Below are 15,330 nucleotides of genomic sequence, written 5' to 3' on the forward strand. Positions count from 1 at the left end.
TGTAGCATTGGATTCCAATAAGTGGCGTGAGAATGAGATCCGGGATTATGGCATCACATGTAACTTTACTGTACCCTAAAAATATAACAATATAGGCCAGGCCATAATATAATACACCATAATATTAATTCCATATACATATTTTCTATGATTCGAGCTTGCAAGAAAGGAAAGAGACTTGTGTGGGTAGGATTAGAGGATGCCTCTTCATCTTTCTATATATCCACGAAAATTGCATATATATATATATATATATATATTATAACCAGGATTGGGTCACTTTGAAGGACTTTTTATTCAGAAATATTATTTGGGCAAAAAAGACTGACTAAGCTACCATAGATTAATGGAGGACATCGGAAGAGCTTAAAAAAACCCAAAAAAAAAAAAATCTAATAACAAGATTTCATGTATGAATTTTAACGTTAGGATAGGTTATAGGGTCGCTAGTGGAAACTCATCGGACCCTACAACTTTTTGATCTTCTTGCATATATGATACATCAGGGGCAGCGACTCTTAGGGCAAGATAGTGCTTTTTGTTAGATATGCTCACCTGTCTCCTTTGCTCCCCACAGGTTTGGACCCAGTGGAATTGCCCCCTATCTTTGGGCTTTGTTAATAGCAAAAACACCTCTTCAATGAGGTATTTAAAATCGAAAAAAGATATCTTCATTGGTTCTACCTCCCTTTTTTTTTTTTTTTTTTAATGAAGAAAATGAACTTTTTTATAAGGATCAGATCGCGCGTTTCTGTTATAGCAGTCGTTGAACTTGGAAGAAAATTTGTAATTTTTTTTTTTTTTTTCGTTTTTGTTTCGTTTCAACTTAATAACGAACCCAAAACTGCCACAACTCGGATACTGCCTCCCTTTGAGGTCCAATACCGTTCACATTAGGAGACTATACAATTAATCATTATTATTTCTTTTCTATCATCTTTATTATTTTTGATTTTATTGGAAGGCTAATTTAATAATAATAATAATAATAATCATGATTTTATCATCCACTTGTTTATGTGGGGGCAGAACTTCTATGCTATGAGGATAACGACTCCTTGATTGGTGGCGACTCTTCCTACCAGAGAGAAGAGAAGGGACTTTACTTTTCTTTCATTTTTTTCCCCCTTTCTCATACTGGTCTTGATAAGAACCGGCACTTGAAGGCAATCTATTTTTTTTTTTTTGGGTAATTTTCTATTACCAAAAAAATAATAATAATAATAAATCTATTTTTATTTTCTAATCCCAAGTCAAGTCCCAACCCATGTCAAAAAGCTGCTATCAAACCCAATTTGGACATTTTGCACGCAAGACGCAACACGATCCAGCTCCTGGCTAGCCATTCGGGTCGTATGCAGTTTGGGAGTTGGGACTTGACTGCTCAAAACACATCCTTGCTGCCTACCTAACAACTTGCTGTTAATGTCATCCCCATTCTAGGTTCGCCAAACATCCAAAAATGCTAATAAATACAACAATAAAATCATGAACATTTTTTATGCTAAGCAATGAAAAAAAAAAAAAAAAACATTTAAACATTACAAAGTCGGCACCAGGCAATACTATCAATCAACTAGTTTTGCTGGGAAGAACTGAAAGAAGTAAGTGCATCCATTTCCTGCTGCAAAAGAAGAGCATCAATAAAGACATCAAGATTTTCACCCTCCATTACATCATTTACTGCATGATGAGTAATGTTGACACGATGATCAGTCACACGCCCTTGAGGGAAGTTGTATGTTCGAATGCGTTCAGATCTGTCCCCACTGCCAATCTGTTTAAGGTTGCAAATTCTCTATCAATCATAAAAGTTGAGAGCAAAATACAAGCTAAGTAACTTTAACCAATTTGTGTCATACCTGTTCCGATCGAAGTTTTGATCGACTGCTTTGAATTCTAAACCTCTCCATTTCATATAGCTTGGCACACAGCACCTTCAGTGCCTTGGCCTTGTTCTGTAAGAGATCCAAGTAATCAGAAAGAGATAATACGGGGAAGAAAAAGAAATTATAAAGAGAACAGGAACCAGATGAAAAAGAAGAAGCAGCTATCCTGCAGGATACTAGACACTGTTAAGCTGATTGAAATATACAGATAACATGTGCTGCATGAATGATGATGTAATTTATTACTGACATTGACATCTGGAACTCCATATCCATATGAAGATACAATACTAATAGCTTAAAAACTCCTATGTGAGAATCTTCATGCTGGCAGCATCAAGTCTATACCAGAGGAATTTCAGTATCATAGATAAACAGTTGGGGGATGAGAACAAAAATTGAAGAGCCAGGCCAGTCTAGAAAAGAAATTACACTTGTGGTTGACCCTAATCATTTGAGCTAAATACTATGTGCAATAGTACTGATCAATCATTGAATTACCAGGAAACAGACTGCATATATGTTTTAATTCATGTGATTCCATGGAGTTGCATTTCTGAATAAATAGTAATTGGTTAACGAATACAAGACCAGTGCCATTTCAAACTTGAGGACACTAAAGGAATCTAGTTGAAATCATTTACCATGTGCTGGGATCGTTCATCTTGAATGGCCACGGCTATGCCACTAGGAATATGAGTTATTCTAACAGCACTGTTAGTGGTATTGGCATGTTGACCACCTGAACCACCAGATCTATAGGTATCAATTCTCAAGTCTTCATTCCTTAACTGGACATCTACCTGAAGAAGCTCCAAAAGACATATAATAAATAGACAGGAGAAAATAACAAGAGATTATCATACACACCAATAATCACATTATTGACAAAAAGCACAAAGACAACCATATGAAAAAATACATAACCCCTCAGGTTGAAAACCAAACAATGGAACTCATTAATAGGCAGAAAACACAATCTCAAAATGTTAGCACCTCATCAGCCTGAGGAAGGATAGCAACAGAAACAGCACTTGTGTGAACACGTCCAGACTTCTCCGTCACAGGAACTCGCTGCAAAAGGGAAACTAGTAAGTTATTTCTGGTGTCAGCCATATATATTGTGAGTTAGACCATATATATTGTGAGTTAGACAGGTGGGATAAAACCTGCACTCTGTGAATCCCACTCTCAAATTTAAGTTTCCCATAAACATCAGCTCCTGAGATTGCAGCACTAGCTTCCTGATAATGAGATTTAACAAGTTTTAGCATAACTGATCAAATATCAAAAACAAACTTTAACTGATATAGGCACCAGGTAATACTACTTATGAACAATTATAGAACTTTTGTAAAATAAGGCCCAGGCCCAAAAAGAGGCCACTTTGATATTTAAAGGGGATGAACCATACCTTATATCCTTTAAGATCAGACTCTGTAAGATCTACCACTTCAAACTTCCATCCTTTCTTTTGTGAGTATTTCTCATACCTGTTGGATTTAGTCTCAAATGAAAACTTTCAAATACTTTACAACCACTCATATTTAGAATGTAGTTGTAACTCACATTTTAAATATGTCCATTGCAAACAAAGAAGCTTCTTCCCCACCAGTTCCTGTTACACCTTTTGTCAATAATAAAGAAAGAGACGGTGCAAAGGAAACATTTCGAATAAGCATTTTATTAAGAATATATATCCATGAACTTGCATTAATATGCCTATATATCCATGAACTCGCATTAATATGCCTATCTTAACAGGTAACAATTACCTGCTCTCACCTCCAAAATGCAGTCCCTCTCATCAGCAGCATCCTTTGGAAGCAGTGACTTCAGCAAGAAATTCTGCAATCTTTTCTCCTCCTCTATGGCCTGGCCTAATTCTTCAGTTGCCATGCTAAGCATGTCATTGTCTTCAGAACTTTCAGACATCAGTAATTTCAAACCATCAATCTCCTGCAAAGAGGAATGAAATAAACACCACATCACATACAAATGCTAACCCCTTTTAAGGAAGCAAACATTTGTATCTTCTAAAACATTAAAGACATAAACTTGCAAATAGTTTTTTTATGGATTACGGCATTGAATCAATAGATTTAGCCTCCAGCAAAAAAGAATCATAACCAAAGACAGTGTGAGTTATAACTGACAACTAACTCTGGCTCTGAAATGGACTTTCTTTAAAGTAAACAAATATCAGTAGAAAAACATGTGACCCAGGCTACTGGCTAGGACCTCAACACAATTGCTGATTAATTTACAGCTAAAAAGCCAAATAAGATATTTTCCCAATCAGAAAATTTGTTTGTCAATATAAGCACTTCCATTGAACAAATTTGGGTCAAGAGGAAACAATTAAAATATGTCCAAAAGCACTCCAGAAAGCTGAAAAGTTATGGACCGACATTATGCACTTATGGCATTTCTTAGCGTACTCCATCAGGACTGCGACTAAAATGGAAGGATAATGTACCAGCCACACCCAAAAGTAAAAGTGGTGATAGTAAACCAACTTATTCACTAATTAAAAGCTAAAGTAGCAAATGGGGAACATCATAGTCCTTAAAAGTTTCTTTATATCAAACCAAGAGAACATAGACAGAAGATGGGGGTAAAGGCGTGCAGGAATCATTACCTTCTGCTTAGCCCTTAACTTGCTAATGAGGTCCGTTGAAGTTCTAAGCTTCCGAAGCTCCTTATTAGCCCTTGCATAATCTGCTGGTGAGGCTTCCGGCTGTCTTCAATCAACAGCAAGAAAAGAAGTAATCACCTTTTAATATCTATGATAATCCGAAAATATTAAAAAATTATTAAAAAAAAAAAAAAAAAAAGTTGTGCAAGTAGAAAAACCTGGTTTATAAGATTCTGAAGAGAAGCGCTCCTGTGTTCAATTGCCGAAAGCCTCTGTTCCATTATCCTAATAATGTTTGCCGACAATTGGGGCTGCAATTCTGCTAATTCCAAAATGTTATGTTATTATAATCCCAAAAGGAGTCTTAGAGAATTTCTTTAAAAATCAAAACCTTCACTCTTAATTTTACAAAATTTTATTTTTAATAAATAAATAAATTCTGAGGGAGTAGAAAACTCTAGTGCAAATAAAAGTTGAAAAAGAGATTGGCAAGGCAATTAATTAAAGGGGCCATAATACCTAAAACAGTTAAAACCAAAACCTTACCTGTTGAAGAAAAAGAACGAAGAAATGAGGGAGAGGAGGCAGCAATTGGCGGTGGCACAATAATAAATACAATGGAACTTCCATTTCCATAGCTCTTGCTGTTTGGGTTCGTTGGGAAAACTGATTGGAATCGCTTTAGCAGATTTCGCCACGAATGACTTCTCATTCCCATTCTAATTCTCAGATTGTCCAACTAAAAAGAAATAATAAAAACATAAACAATAATAATAATAATAACAATATTAGCCTAATACACAGCCAGTGATTCAGAAGAAGCAGACGAGAGTCGTACGGCGCGCAGTAGGGAACGGCTTCGTTTTGGTGTGATTTTTGATGGTTTACCATGTACATCTTATACCCCATTTGTAGGTTCGGCCCACTGCTAAAATCTTTATCACTCTTCATTTTTTTTTTTTTTTTTTTTTTTTTTTTTTAGAATTATATTACACACAGACACACACACACACACACACCAATGGCTGTCAGTTTAATTTCTTTTAAGTTTTTTTTTTCCTTTTTACTTTTTGGTTTTTTAACCGTCGTTTTCATGATATAAATGCATTTTAATATATTTATATTTATAGTGTCTATTATCTGTTTGTTCCTCTTCAAATCTTTTATTGTAACCCGATGAATTTTTATTTATTTTTTGAATGTTTAAAGATAAAGAAAGTTAATTTCATATTAAAAATTATTAAGTTTTTGTTAGAATTCTATATTTTTCATAATTATCTTTTATTTACAAAAGAAAACACAAATCTATCCTCTACGCATAATTTGGAATCTTATTTTATGGAATATTTAACTATAGATAATAATGTATTTCTTATACAATTTTACATAAAGTTCATAGAAGGTGGAAAGTTATGAATGATGATGGATCACATATATATATATATATATATATATTGGATATTTATTTCCCTAAACCTTAAAGGCCAAAAAAAAGAGTCAGATTTACAATGTTAAAATAAAAACTTAAATTAGTGAGTGGATGCAGCTTTTCAATTGTAGAGAATCAATATAATAAATATTAAATTGCAACAAGATATGTGGGAAAAGTAAGGGAAAATATAAAAAATAAGTCATGATGATTTATGAAAATTGCAAAATTAACTAATAAATATAGAAAATATAATTAAAGAGTTTTAGTTTTATTGGAGCTATATATATATGTGTGTGTGTGTGTGTGTGTGTGTGTGTGTGTGTGTGTGTGTCCATATATAAATCACGATTTAAAAAAATTGTTGAAAAGATGCTGTTCAACTTCAATTATAGTATTGTCAAAAAAAAAAAAAATTCAATTATGGTATATTTTAAATAAATAAAAAACACTTCAATTATGGTATATTTCTTAAAAAAAATATCAATTATAGTAAAATAAAAAGTAAAAAAGGGGAAAACTTAAAAATAAAAAGGGGGGGAAATATAAATAGGAGGAGGGAAAAGTTGCAGTGTTTTATTAATTAATTGGTGTAAGGGACTCCAAACTATCTCTTCTCTCAGACAGTAATTAACAAAGGAAAGAGCAGCCTATGCGAACAAAAAACTAACAGTCATGGGTTGATGAAGTGGCACAGATCGATCCATCAGATGATTAATTTTTCACACGTACGCATAATAAAATATTTTACACTAGTCAGCAATACATGATATATATATATATATATATATATTTCTTTTCTGTTAATGTTGGGACGTTAAATTAATCCATCAAGAGCCAACTTTGCCACCCCCATCGATTGGCAATTAATTTTTTTTTTTTTTCGGGTTACATAATAAAAGTAGAAAAGAAATAATCTGAAAATTGATGATGGATCATCCCTTCCATCACTCTCAGAGTCGGGACTAATGTTGTCACGCATCATTTTTAATTTTCATCACCAAATCATCATCGTCGTCACCATCATCATCATCAGGAGGGGGTTAATGAATGAATGAATATTGAATGAATGAATTCGAGTTGAATTGATTAACAATACTAATAATAGTAATAATGATGATGATGATGATGCAGATCACCGCTTGAGGCCAGCGAGGTAGGGAATTCCAGTGTACTTAATCCACCCGTCTCCTCCAATGAAGCGTCCGACAGTGAATTGAAGAGCCTCATTCCTGCCGATGACCCTGAAGCCCTTCCACTTGATCCTCCTGGTGGTGGCAGCACCGGGACCGCGGTTGGCATACTCGGCATAGTAGAGGGTGTCGAGGGCGAAGTTGCCGGCCCATGGGTACCAACCATCCGGGTTGACAAAGTCTGCCAGAGTGGACTCCATGATCACGGTCCTGGAAAACTCCTTCCACGGCCTCCCCAAGTATGTTTGGATCTTGAATCTCATAGGGAACAGTTTCGCCTCTGGCACGATGTTGCAGTTGTGGATCACCAGCCCTGTTGTCTCGTGGGATTTGGATCTTCCTTGTGCAGTCACGGTGTTGAGTTGGTTGTCCATGGGTTTCCTCACTATGATCTTGCAGTTCTGGATCACGGCGGTCGAGTCACCGAATATGAAGTCTATGGTCCCAGATATCACGCAGTTCCTGTAGAATTGACGTCCCGCTTGCACGTACAACGTGTCCTGGTAGGCGTCCATTCTGCAGTTGAAGAAGGCCGACATCTCCGATTGGACACGCAGTGCCACCGCCTGGTGTCCATCGGGACCTGCTGTGTTACGGAATCCCATGGATTTGCAGATGAATCCAGGTCCAATAGCGGCTGCATATACAACAATGTAAAAGGAATATTATATATGGGGGTCTTTAGTAAATATTATATATATATATATATATATTATAAATATGGATGGATGGATGGCTGTTCTTACAAAAACTGGCCGTCCTGAAGGTGGAGAATCCTCCGCGGTTGCTCTTGTTGCCAGTGACGATGGTCTTTCTTGGGCCATCTCCGTACATGAAGATGTTGGCCATGTTCTTCTCGACGGTGATGTACTCGTCGTACACTCCGGCCTTGACGTAGATGATATATCGGCCTTTTTGGTTCTTAGGGTAGGCTTTGAGGGCAGCACTAATGGTATTGAAATTGCCGCTGCCATCCTTGGCAACTACCACATTGGGCTTGACCCCTGCTGCCCTGCCAGCAGCTGCCATAAGCTTCCTATCGGCTGCAGAGAACCAAGTGGGGAACCCATCGGCACCCACCTCCGTCGTGCCCAGAAGGCGGCGTCCACCAGAGTTGAGTGCCTTGGGGTCCAGTTTCAAACCGAAGGCCTCGAGGACCTTGCTCAGCTCCGAAATAATAGCCAGTGCATTGTCCGTAAGAGCAGACGCATTTCTAAGAGTTTCCCTCATGTTCTCCTGAATTTTGGGCTCAGGAACTCCATCAAGGCATGTCTCGGCATAGGTAACGACGGAGCTCAGCCAGCTCTTGAGCTCATCGGAACGGTCATTGAGTGTGTGCATATCCTTATCTCCAACCATGGAAAAAGAGGCTTGGAGCTGATCGACGGCCAGATCCAACATGTCCTTGCAGTCCTCGAGGGACATCTTCAAACGGGGGTTGTCTTTTGCATCCACCAGCAGAGACTGAGATAAGTTCAAGGATTTGCTCACCTGGTTGGCAGTGGCCTCCAAAACGGCCTTGATATAATCCTTGTAATCCGCGCTGGAGTTCTTAGCCACGGCCTCCAGGCTTTGCTGGCATGCGCCTTTGTAATCCGTATGGGAACACAAGGTATTCACCATCTTGGAGGAGGATGAGACACCATCATCACCACCATGTTTGCCATTGTGAACCACGGCCACCACCGCAAGGGCCACCCCGACTACAAGAATCAAGGATATCCCCGATGCTGCTACTTTTCCTATCATTTTTTTTTTTCTCTCCCTCCCCACCTCTAATCCTTTCCCTCAAAATTAAAAAATACCTTTCGGCTTTTATATGTATATATATATATATATATCAAGGAAATCCAAATGCAAGGCAGGGTCGGAGAGATAGAATATCAATGAAAGAAAGCAAGAAAGAGAGAGATGGACTAATGCCTCGTCTCCCTCTGAGCACACACACCTCTGGGACTTATTGAAATAAGACGATGCATAACCATGGTTTTATATAGAGAAAAGAAGTGGTTCATAATTTCCTCCTCCAATTACCCTCTTCTCATCTGCATGCATGCATTCACTGGTTCACCGGTTTTTGAGCGGGTTGTTGTTCGAACTTTTGGCCTAGCCACATTTGCCAATCCCTATTTTTAGTATTCATTTGCAATAGTAATCAATGTTGTTGCATGCTCCATCTCGCATGTGTAATCGATCTGGAATAAATTTATTCAACTTTGAATATATTTCGTTAACCATTTCTGACAATATAGATCCATTGATCTCTTTGACTTAATTATTTATTTGTTATCATCTATGTATATGAATGTTCAAAATTTAATCGATAAAAATTTACAAAAATTGATGGAAATTTAATAATGAAATTTTTCGTTGAAATTTTAAAATTATTTTATTTAATTAATCAATTATCAAATTGATTATAAAAATATTAAAAAAATATTATATTTTTTTAATCAATTTAATTTATAATAAGTGTTAATAATTATAAATAAATTATTATTAATAATAATATGCAAAAAAAAAGTATATATTTGATAAAATATTATTTATTAATTAAGATAAAATAATTATTACAATTACATTATATTTCATAAATATTATTTTAATATTTATACAATTTTTAGGTAGTTAAAAATTATTGATTTATTCTTCGGTTTCATTTTAAGATGTAAAATGAAAAAAATAATTATTAAAATATATTTTTTTGATAATTTTTCATATAATTATTAATATGTCAACAATAAAATGTATTATATATAGTTGTTTAGCATAATATATTTTTTTATTTTTTTTATTTTTATTTGCTTAATACTATTAATTTAAATATTATCAATACAAATTTTATATACTATTGTATTTTCATATTATTATTTTATATTATTATTTTCATCTTTTAACGAATTCATATTATATAAAATATATAGCAAGTATATATATATATATATTATTCAATTTAATTTATTTTATTTTATTTATATTATTAAATATTTAAAAGATAATTAAAAGGTAAATAAACTATTATTAAAGTTAATTTTGTAAAATAATTTACTAAACATCAATAATATTTATAAATTTTTTTATAAAAAAATTTTAAAAAATTTCAAAGATATTTTCAAAATTTCCATAGAAATGTCAAAAATTCTGATGAATTTTTAAAACATTTAGATGTATATTATGGAAATTTTACTCGTTTTCGTTTAAAAATTTAATTTTTTTCATCCCTTTTAAAAAAAAAAATTTAAAAATGAAAGTTTCAAATATTTATAACCTTATTCATATACAATTTCAATAACCACTACATGAGATACGAGATGGTGCTAACATGATATCTTCACATATGGTTAAAATTGTTGCTAAATAAACTTCTTCTTTAGTATTTCTTAAAAAGAAAAAATCTTTGGCAAATAAATAAGCTTATTCTTTAGAAGAGACAAGTAATGCTTAACACATACACTTTGCATTGGTAAATATTGATTTAATTGTTTCTTATATCTTCACGGAGTCATTCCTTTTTTGCAAGTGATCATCAAATATATATATATATATATATATTTATTTATTTATTTATTTATTTTATTTTTTTGGTTTTAGGAGGTTATTTTTAACTAGTTTCATTTTATATATATATATATATATTTATTTATTTATTTTATTTTTTTGGTTTTAGGAGGTTATTTTTAACTAGTTTCATTTTAATGGAATTGGAATTTATTATCAAAGTAATTGAAAATGTTGATAAATGCATAAATAAATGAATGAATAGGCATGTCGCAACTTCTACTTCATTAGCTGACGAATAACTCGCGGCTCATTTTTGGAAAATTACATTTTGATGGTATTAAAATTTAGAGTCAACGCCGTCTCAAGTCAAATCTATTCTATTTTTATTGCTAGTAAAAAAATAAATGAATAGAGGAACATGGCATGACAACATTTAGAGGCGTCGGTCAAACTCAAAACTATGATTACTAACATAAAAAATATTTCAACGTTGTTTAATTCTTGATTATTAGACGCATGATATGGCAAAAGCATGATTTGTGAGCCAATAGAAACGCACCACCTGTCAAAAGCATTCAGATGTATAAAAAAAAAAATAAAAAAAAAAATTTTCCAAATAGCGGGGAGGAGAAAAACGGAAGCTAATTGCAGAGGAAATGAAATGATTGCAGAAAAATATGCGGGGCGATGAGGCCAGGCTCGTGCTGGGGTTCCCTCCCAATTATCGACCGACTCCTGCTCAGGTAACAACATTAACTCCCAACTCCCAACCACATCCCTCTCCAACCCTTCCACAGTTTCTCTGCCTTATGAGATTTCATTTTCCTACCAACTTGATTCTCGGCCATTCAATCAATATAATTATTCTTATACAACCAAAATTTGCGAATAAATATTAATAGGTAAAAGCAGCTTACAAAAGAAAGGTATGGGAATCTCATCCTGACCTGTTTCCTTCTCATCAGAAGCCTCATGCAGAGTCTAATTTCAAGCTGGTAAGAGATTTTGCTTCTTTAATTTTTTTTTTTTTTTTTTTTAAGCATTAGATCGTTTGTTTACTACTTTTTACCGGCTGTAGTGGTATAATACAGCTTGCCATTTGGAAATACAAGACTGATTGCTCGATACAACCATTTATTATTAACCAATGTTGTTACCCTGGAATTAGGATATTTTAGATGATGTTATTTTGTTTGTCTACACAATTTAGGAATATTGAGGTGATATTGAATTTATTGTATCAAGTGATTTACATATTATGCCCTAAATAGTCAGTCTTTCTCATCATAACACCTTGATGGATTCTACATCAGACCTCCCTCACCAGTCCTTATATTCCTTCAAGGGCTGAGATTTAAAGGTGAATTTGAGATTTATATAAGTCTTAATAAGGCTTACTTTGCCTTCTTAGGGTTTTAATTATGTCACTAGACTTATATAAAACCCCAAATACATCTTTAAATCTCAAACCTTGAAAAGAACCGAGGGGCTAATAAGTAAGGTCCTGATGGAAAATCTATCAGGGATGTCCTTATAAGAGATCGACTGATGTCCTAAAATTGCACTATGTGATTGTAATTCTCACTTTGCATTCTCAACTGCCAAAAGAGACTTGTACACGAACATTGTATACTTGTTTGTATACAATTTCAGTTAACTTTTAGACTGAGCAAAATGAAAACCATCTTCACATCTCAACTCTTAATGTTTATAATGTTGATAATACCCATGGTTGTTCCTGTCATTGGCTTTCCAATATAAAATATAAGAACCAGTTACTTTATCCATTGTTACAACTTAAAATTTATGTCTGATAATGTTATTAGATTCAATTGTATAAATTTGCCATCATTTCTTTTTATTCAAGAAGAGAGAGAATCTTTTAAATTCAAAATTTATGATTATTGTTTCAAGTAATATTTGAATTCACTTTGCAATAAAAGAATGTATCTGATCTCAATACTTTCATTTGCAGATTTCAGAAGCTTACACTTGCCTGTTGTCAGGTAATTTTATCCATCACTGTGTATTTGATCAAAGATAAAATAGAAGTAGGAAAAGTCATGGTTTGCAAACTCAATTGGATGATGGAGTTTATTGGCTGACCTGTCACACTCTATTGTTTTGTTCTGGTACACAGCAGAGCTTAAGAAATAGATACACTTGTAGACTTTTAGAAACGGCTTTTTATTGGATCTTGAATCCTTATGGTGTTGGCTCTCTTCCATTTGTTGGTTTTGCTGTAACTTGCAAAATTTGTTGTTCTGTATTTTGTTCTTTCTTTTTTGTCGTTAACTTTTTGTTATTTTGTTTTCTCATGGTCTTGATTCTTTGATATTACTGCATGACTTTAGTTTTCTACTCACCTGGTACTGAAGTTTTGTTAATCAGCCTAAGCATGCTTGAGGAATTTATTCAAGAATCAAGGGTTTTGAACGACTGCATGCCAGCTGATTCTGGGAATTGTAAAAGCATGATTTTCGATTTAAAAAAAAAAAAAAAAAAAGTAATTAATTAATTTAAAAAACAGATAGGGTGTGCCAACAAAGCAACTCTAATTTATGGCTAAACCATTTTATTTCTGTGTTTGCAGCTTTGTTATTCAAAAATTTGTTTTCCATTATGTGATTGTTTGGTTAGGATAAGAATCTATGTTCTGTTGATGTGCTAATAAGCTTCATGGTGACAACATGGAATAAGTTTCTTGGAGTTGCAACAAGTGCAACTGAGTCAAACTTGTTATGTTTTGGACGTGAGCATACCTGAAGCACCTCAGTCAAGTTCACAGCAAAAGGCATAACTCTCAGTCACACAAGAGATGGAATGACCTTATGTACGTTAGCTTTAGCTTGCAACTTATAGACAGCAAACTGGGAAGAAAACCGGATGACTGGATTTCCTTTGACAGTTTCATGATGGAAAGTGTACTTGATGACTGCGTTGTGGAAATAGAGAAGCAAGCTTGGTGGAAGATGAGTTACTTCTCGGTCACTGTATACTTTTGCAACAGATTCACCTCTCTCTCTCTCTCTCTCTCTCTCTCTCCCCGTCTCTCTTGCATGTTGCCTCGTATTCATTAGATTGATGAGAACTTCAAGTGAAACTTTAAAAATTTTGTTCCTGGTTTAGTTGAACCATTGGAGATGCTCTTGATCTTGATGGTGGCAATTTGACAGACTAGTTGGTGTCTATATGACTCATCAACATGGTGTAAGCGGTGAAGTATACATAATGGAAATTTGGAGTGCTTTCTCATTTTTATATGTAGCTTTTCTTTAGGTAACTGTAGTTTAATGCCTTGCCGCCAAAAAAGATAATGCGTAGTTCAATGCCTATCTGCTGCCACATAACAGTCCTATCTACCCCTTACCTGTTTGAAGTATACTGAATAGTTTACTTGAGTCTTACACTTGACAATTCAGTGGCTTTTTGGACTTGAATAATTTGAATAATGTATTTATTATGTTTTCTTACAGAATGTTTATCTGTTTCCTCCAAGTCAAGTTTCCTACTTAATATCTTACATCTTATTTACTTGACAAGTTTTTTTGGGCCTCAATCGTTGTTTCCATCGTTGATATCTGAGACGTATTGTTTGCATTTATGGTTGTAAATCTGTTGCCGTAAATCCTCTCATATTAGTTTCTGTGCATCCTATTACAGTTTTCAGCAACACAATTGACACCAAGCAACATAATTGTGGGGGAAGTTAATAACAGATTATCCTATCAAGTTTAACTTGATTCGAGTTTTGCAAACCATGACAATAACGATAACCATCTTGTTATATGAAATAATATTATTGGGCAGTAATACTGTGGGTTGCATAACAAAAAAGTCACAGAAAAATGTTCAACAAGTTTTGATGGGCTACCTAAATTGTTTGCAGGTGGGAAAGGAGAAGACTCTGCATCGGGTAACTTCTTAACTAAATTGTTCGTAGCATATTTTAAATTAAAAGCTATTATTCTTTCATTACTTATTTGTAAGATATGATCACTCCTGATTAGCTACATATTGGCGGGTAGTCAAAACCGGAGTTCCCAGGACACATGGACATGGGGGAAAGAGAAATCACCCTTTTATTCGACTCCCCTTCCTTTTTCTTATCGTGGGGACAGTTGCACTTGGAGGATTGAATGCCACAAGGTGATGTTGATTCAGTCTTAACCCAATGGATATCGCTTCTTTTTCTGATATATTACTGGGAGGAACCTAATATATGTGTTTCTTCTATCTATTGTTTTCTCCGCAGGGCTTATAGAAAGCAAAAAGGGGAATACCCTTCTCATAATCCTTTTCTTCCTTGATCCAAGACCTTGGGTATTAAAAGTGTTGCCAGAGGAGATACGGAATTCTTGAAGAGCAGAAAATTCATAATCCGTCTTAGTTGTGCTATATAATGTTTCAATACCACACCATGGCAAAATATATATCCAAACCTTAAATTGGTGTCTTTACAAATTTAAGCACAAGTACCAAATACTCAAAAACATGTTTGTACTTCCTCTTGGCAATAGCAGGACGAGATAAATTGACCATAAAGATATTAGTGAAAATTTACAGGACAATGGATATTACGCATTCATTTGAATTGTTGACATTCCACCTAACTCGTGGTGTCTGAGAATGGAATCCAGTCCCTTTTTGTGAGATGGATTCTACGTTTTGGCTTTAAGA

The 15,330-nt window shown here is 34.4% G+C and overlaps 3 protein-coding genes across 8 annotated transcripts; 1 reads left to right on the forward strand and 2 right to left on the reverse strand.

Annotated features, from left to right (window-relative positions):
* Window positions 1-1,212: 1,212 nt before the first annotated feature.
* On the reverse strand, window positions 1,213-5,506 carry LOC107426181 (peptide chain release factor 1, mitochondrial). 2 transcript variants are annotated; one of them, XM_016036288.4, is made up of 12 exons: window positions 5,366-5,506; window positions 5,074-5,266; window positions 4,746-4,846; window positions 4,531-4,629; window positions 3,665-3,848; window positions 3,459-3,507; window positions 3,304-3,382; window positions 3,059-3,133; window positions 2,886-2,963; window positions 2,534-2,692; window positions 1,863-1,958; window positions 1,213-1,777 (listed from the first exon to the last, which is right to left on the reverse strand). In XM_016036288.4, the coding sequence occupies exons 2-12, from the start codon at window positions 5,243-5,245 to the stop codon at window positions 1,577-1,579; spliced, it is 1,293 nt and encodes a 430-aa protein (XP_015891774.1). In that variant the 5' UTR covers window positions 5,246-5,266; window positions 5,366-5,506; the 3' UTR covers window positions 1,213-1,576. The 2 variants fall into 2 exon arrangements, with proteins under 2 accessions (XP_015891774.1, XP_015891775.1); XM_016036289.4 differs by having other exon boundaries at window positions 5,074-5,410.
* Window positions 5,507-6,512: 1,006 nt separating this feature from the next.
* On the reverse strand, window positions 6,513-9,100 carry LOC107426184 (pectinesterase). Its single transcript, XM_016036291.4, has 2 exons — window positions 7,896-9,100; window positions 6,513-7,786 (listed from the first exon to the last, which is right to left on the reverse strand). Exons 1-2 carry the CDS (start codon window positions 8,896-8,898, stop codon window positions 7,092-7,094), a joined length of 1,698 nt encoding a protein of 565 aa, XP_015891777.2. The 5' UTR covers window positions 8,899-9,100; the 3' UTR covers window positions 6,513-7,091.
* A 2,136-nt stretch (window positions 9,101-11,236) lies between these two features.
* LOC107426202 (protein CAJ1) lies at window positions 11,237-15,244 on the forward strand. Of its 5 annotated transcripts, none has more exons than XM_016036316.4 (6): window positions 11,237-11,393; window positions 11,553-11,645; window positions 12,626-12,656; window positions 14,540-14,585; window positions 14,679-14,799; window positions 14,906-15,244. In XM_016036316.4, exons 1-6 carry the CDS (start codon window positions 11,328-11,330, stop codon window positions 14,912-14,914), a joined length of 366 nt encoding a protein of 121 aa, XP_015891802.1. In that variant the 5' UTR covers window positions 11,237-11,327; the 3' UTR covers window positions 14,915-15,244. The 5 variants fall into 5 exon arrangements, 4 of the variants coding, with proteins under 4 accessions (XP_015891802.1, XP_015891800.1, XP_015891801.1 ...); XM_016036314.3 differs by having other exon boundaries at window positions 14,540-14,566; window positions 14,661-14,799; XM_016036315.3 differs by having other exon boundaries at window positions 14,540-14,566.
* Window positions 15,245-15,330: the final 86 nt, after the last annotated feature.

Source organism: Ziziphus jujuba, chromosome 9, assembly GCF_031755915.1.
Source record: "Ziziphus jujuba cultivar Dongzao chromosome 9, ASM3175591v1".
NCBI classification, from domain to species: Eukaryota; Viridiplantae; Streptophyta; class Magnoliopsida; order Rosales; family Rhamnaceae; genus Ziziphus; species Ziziphus jujuba.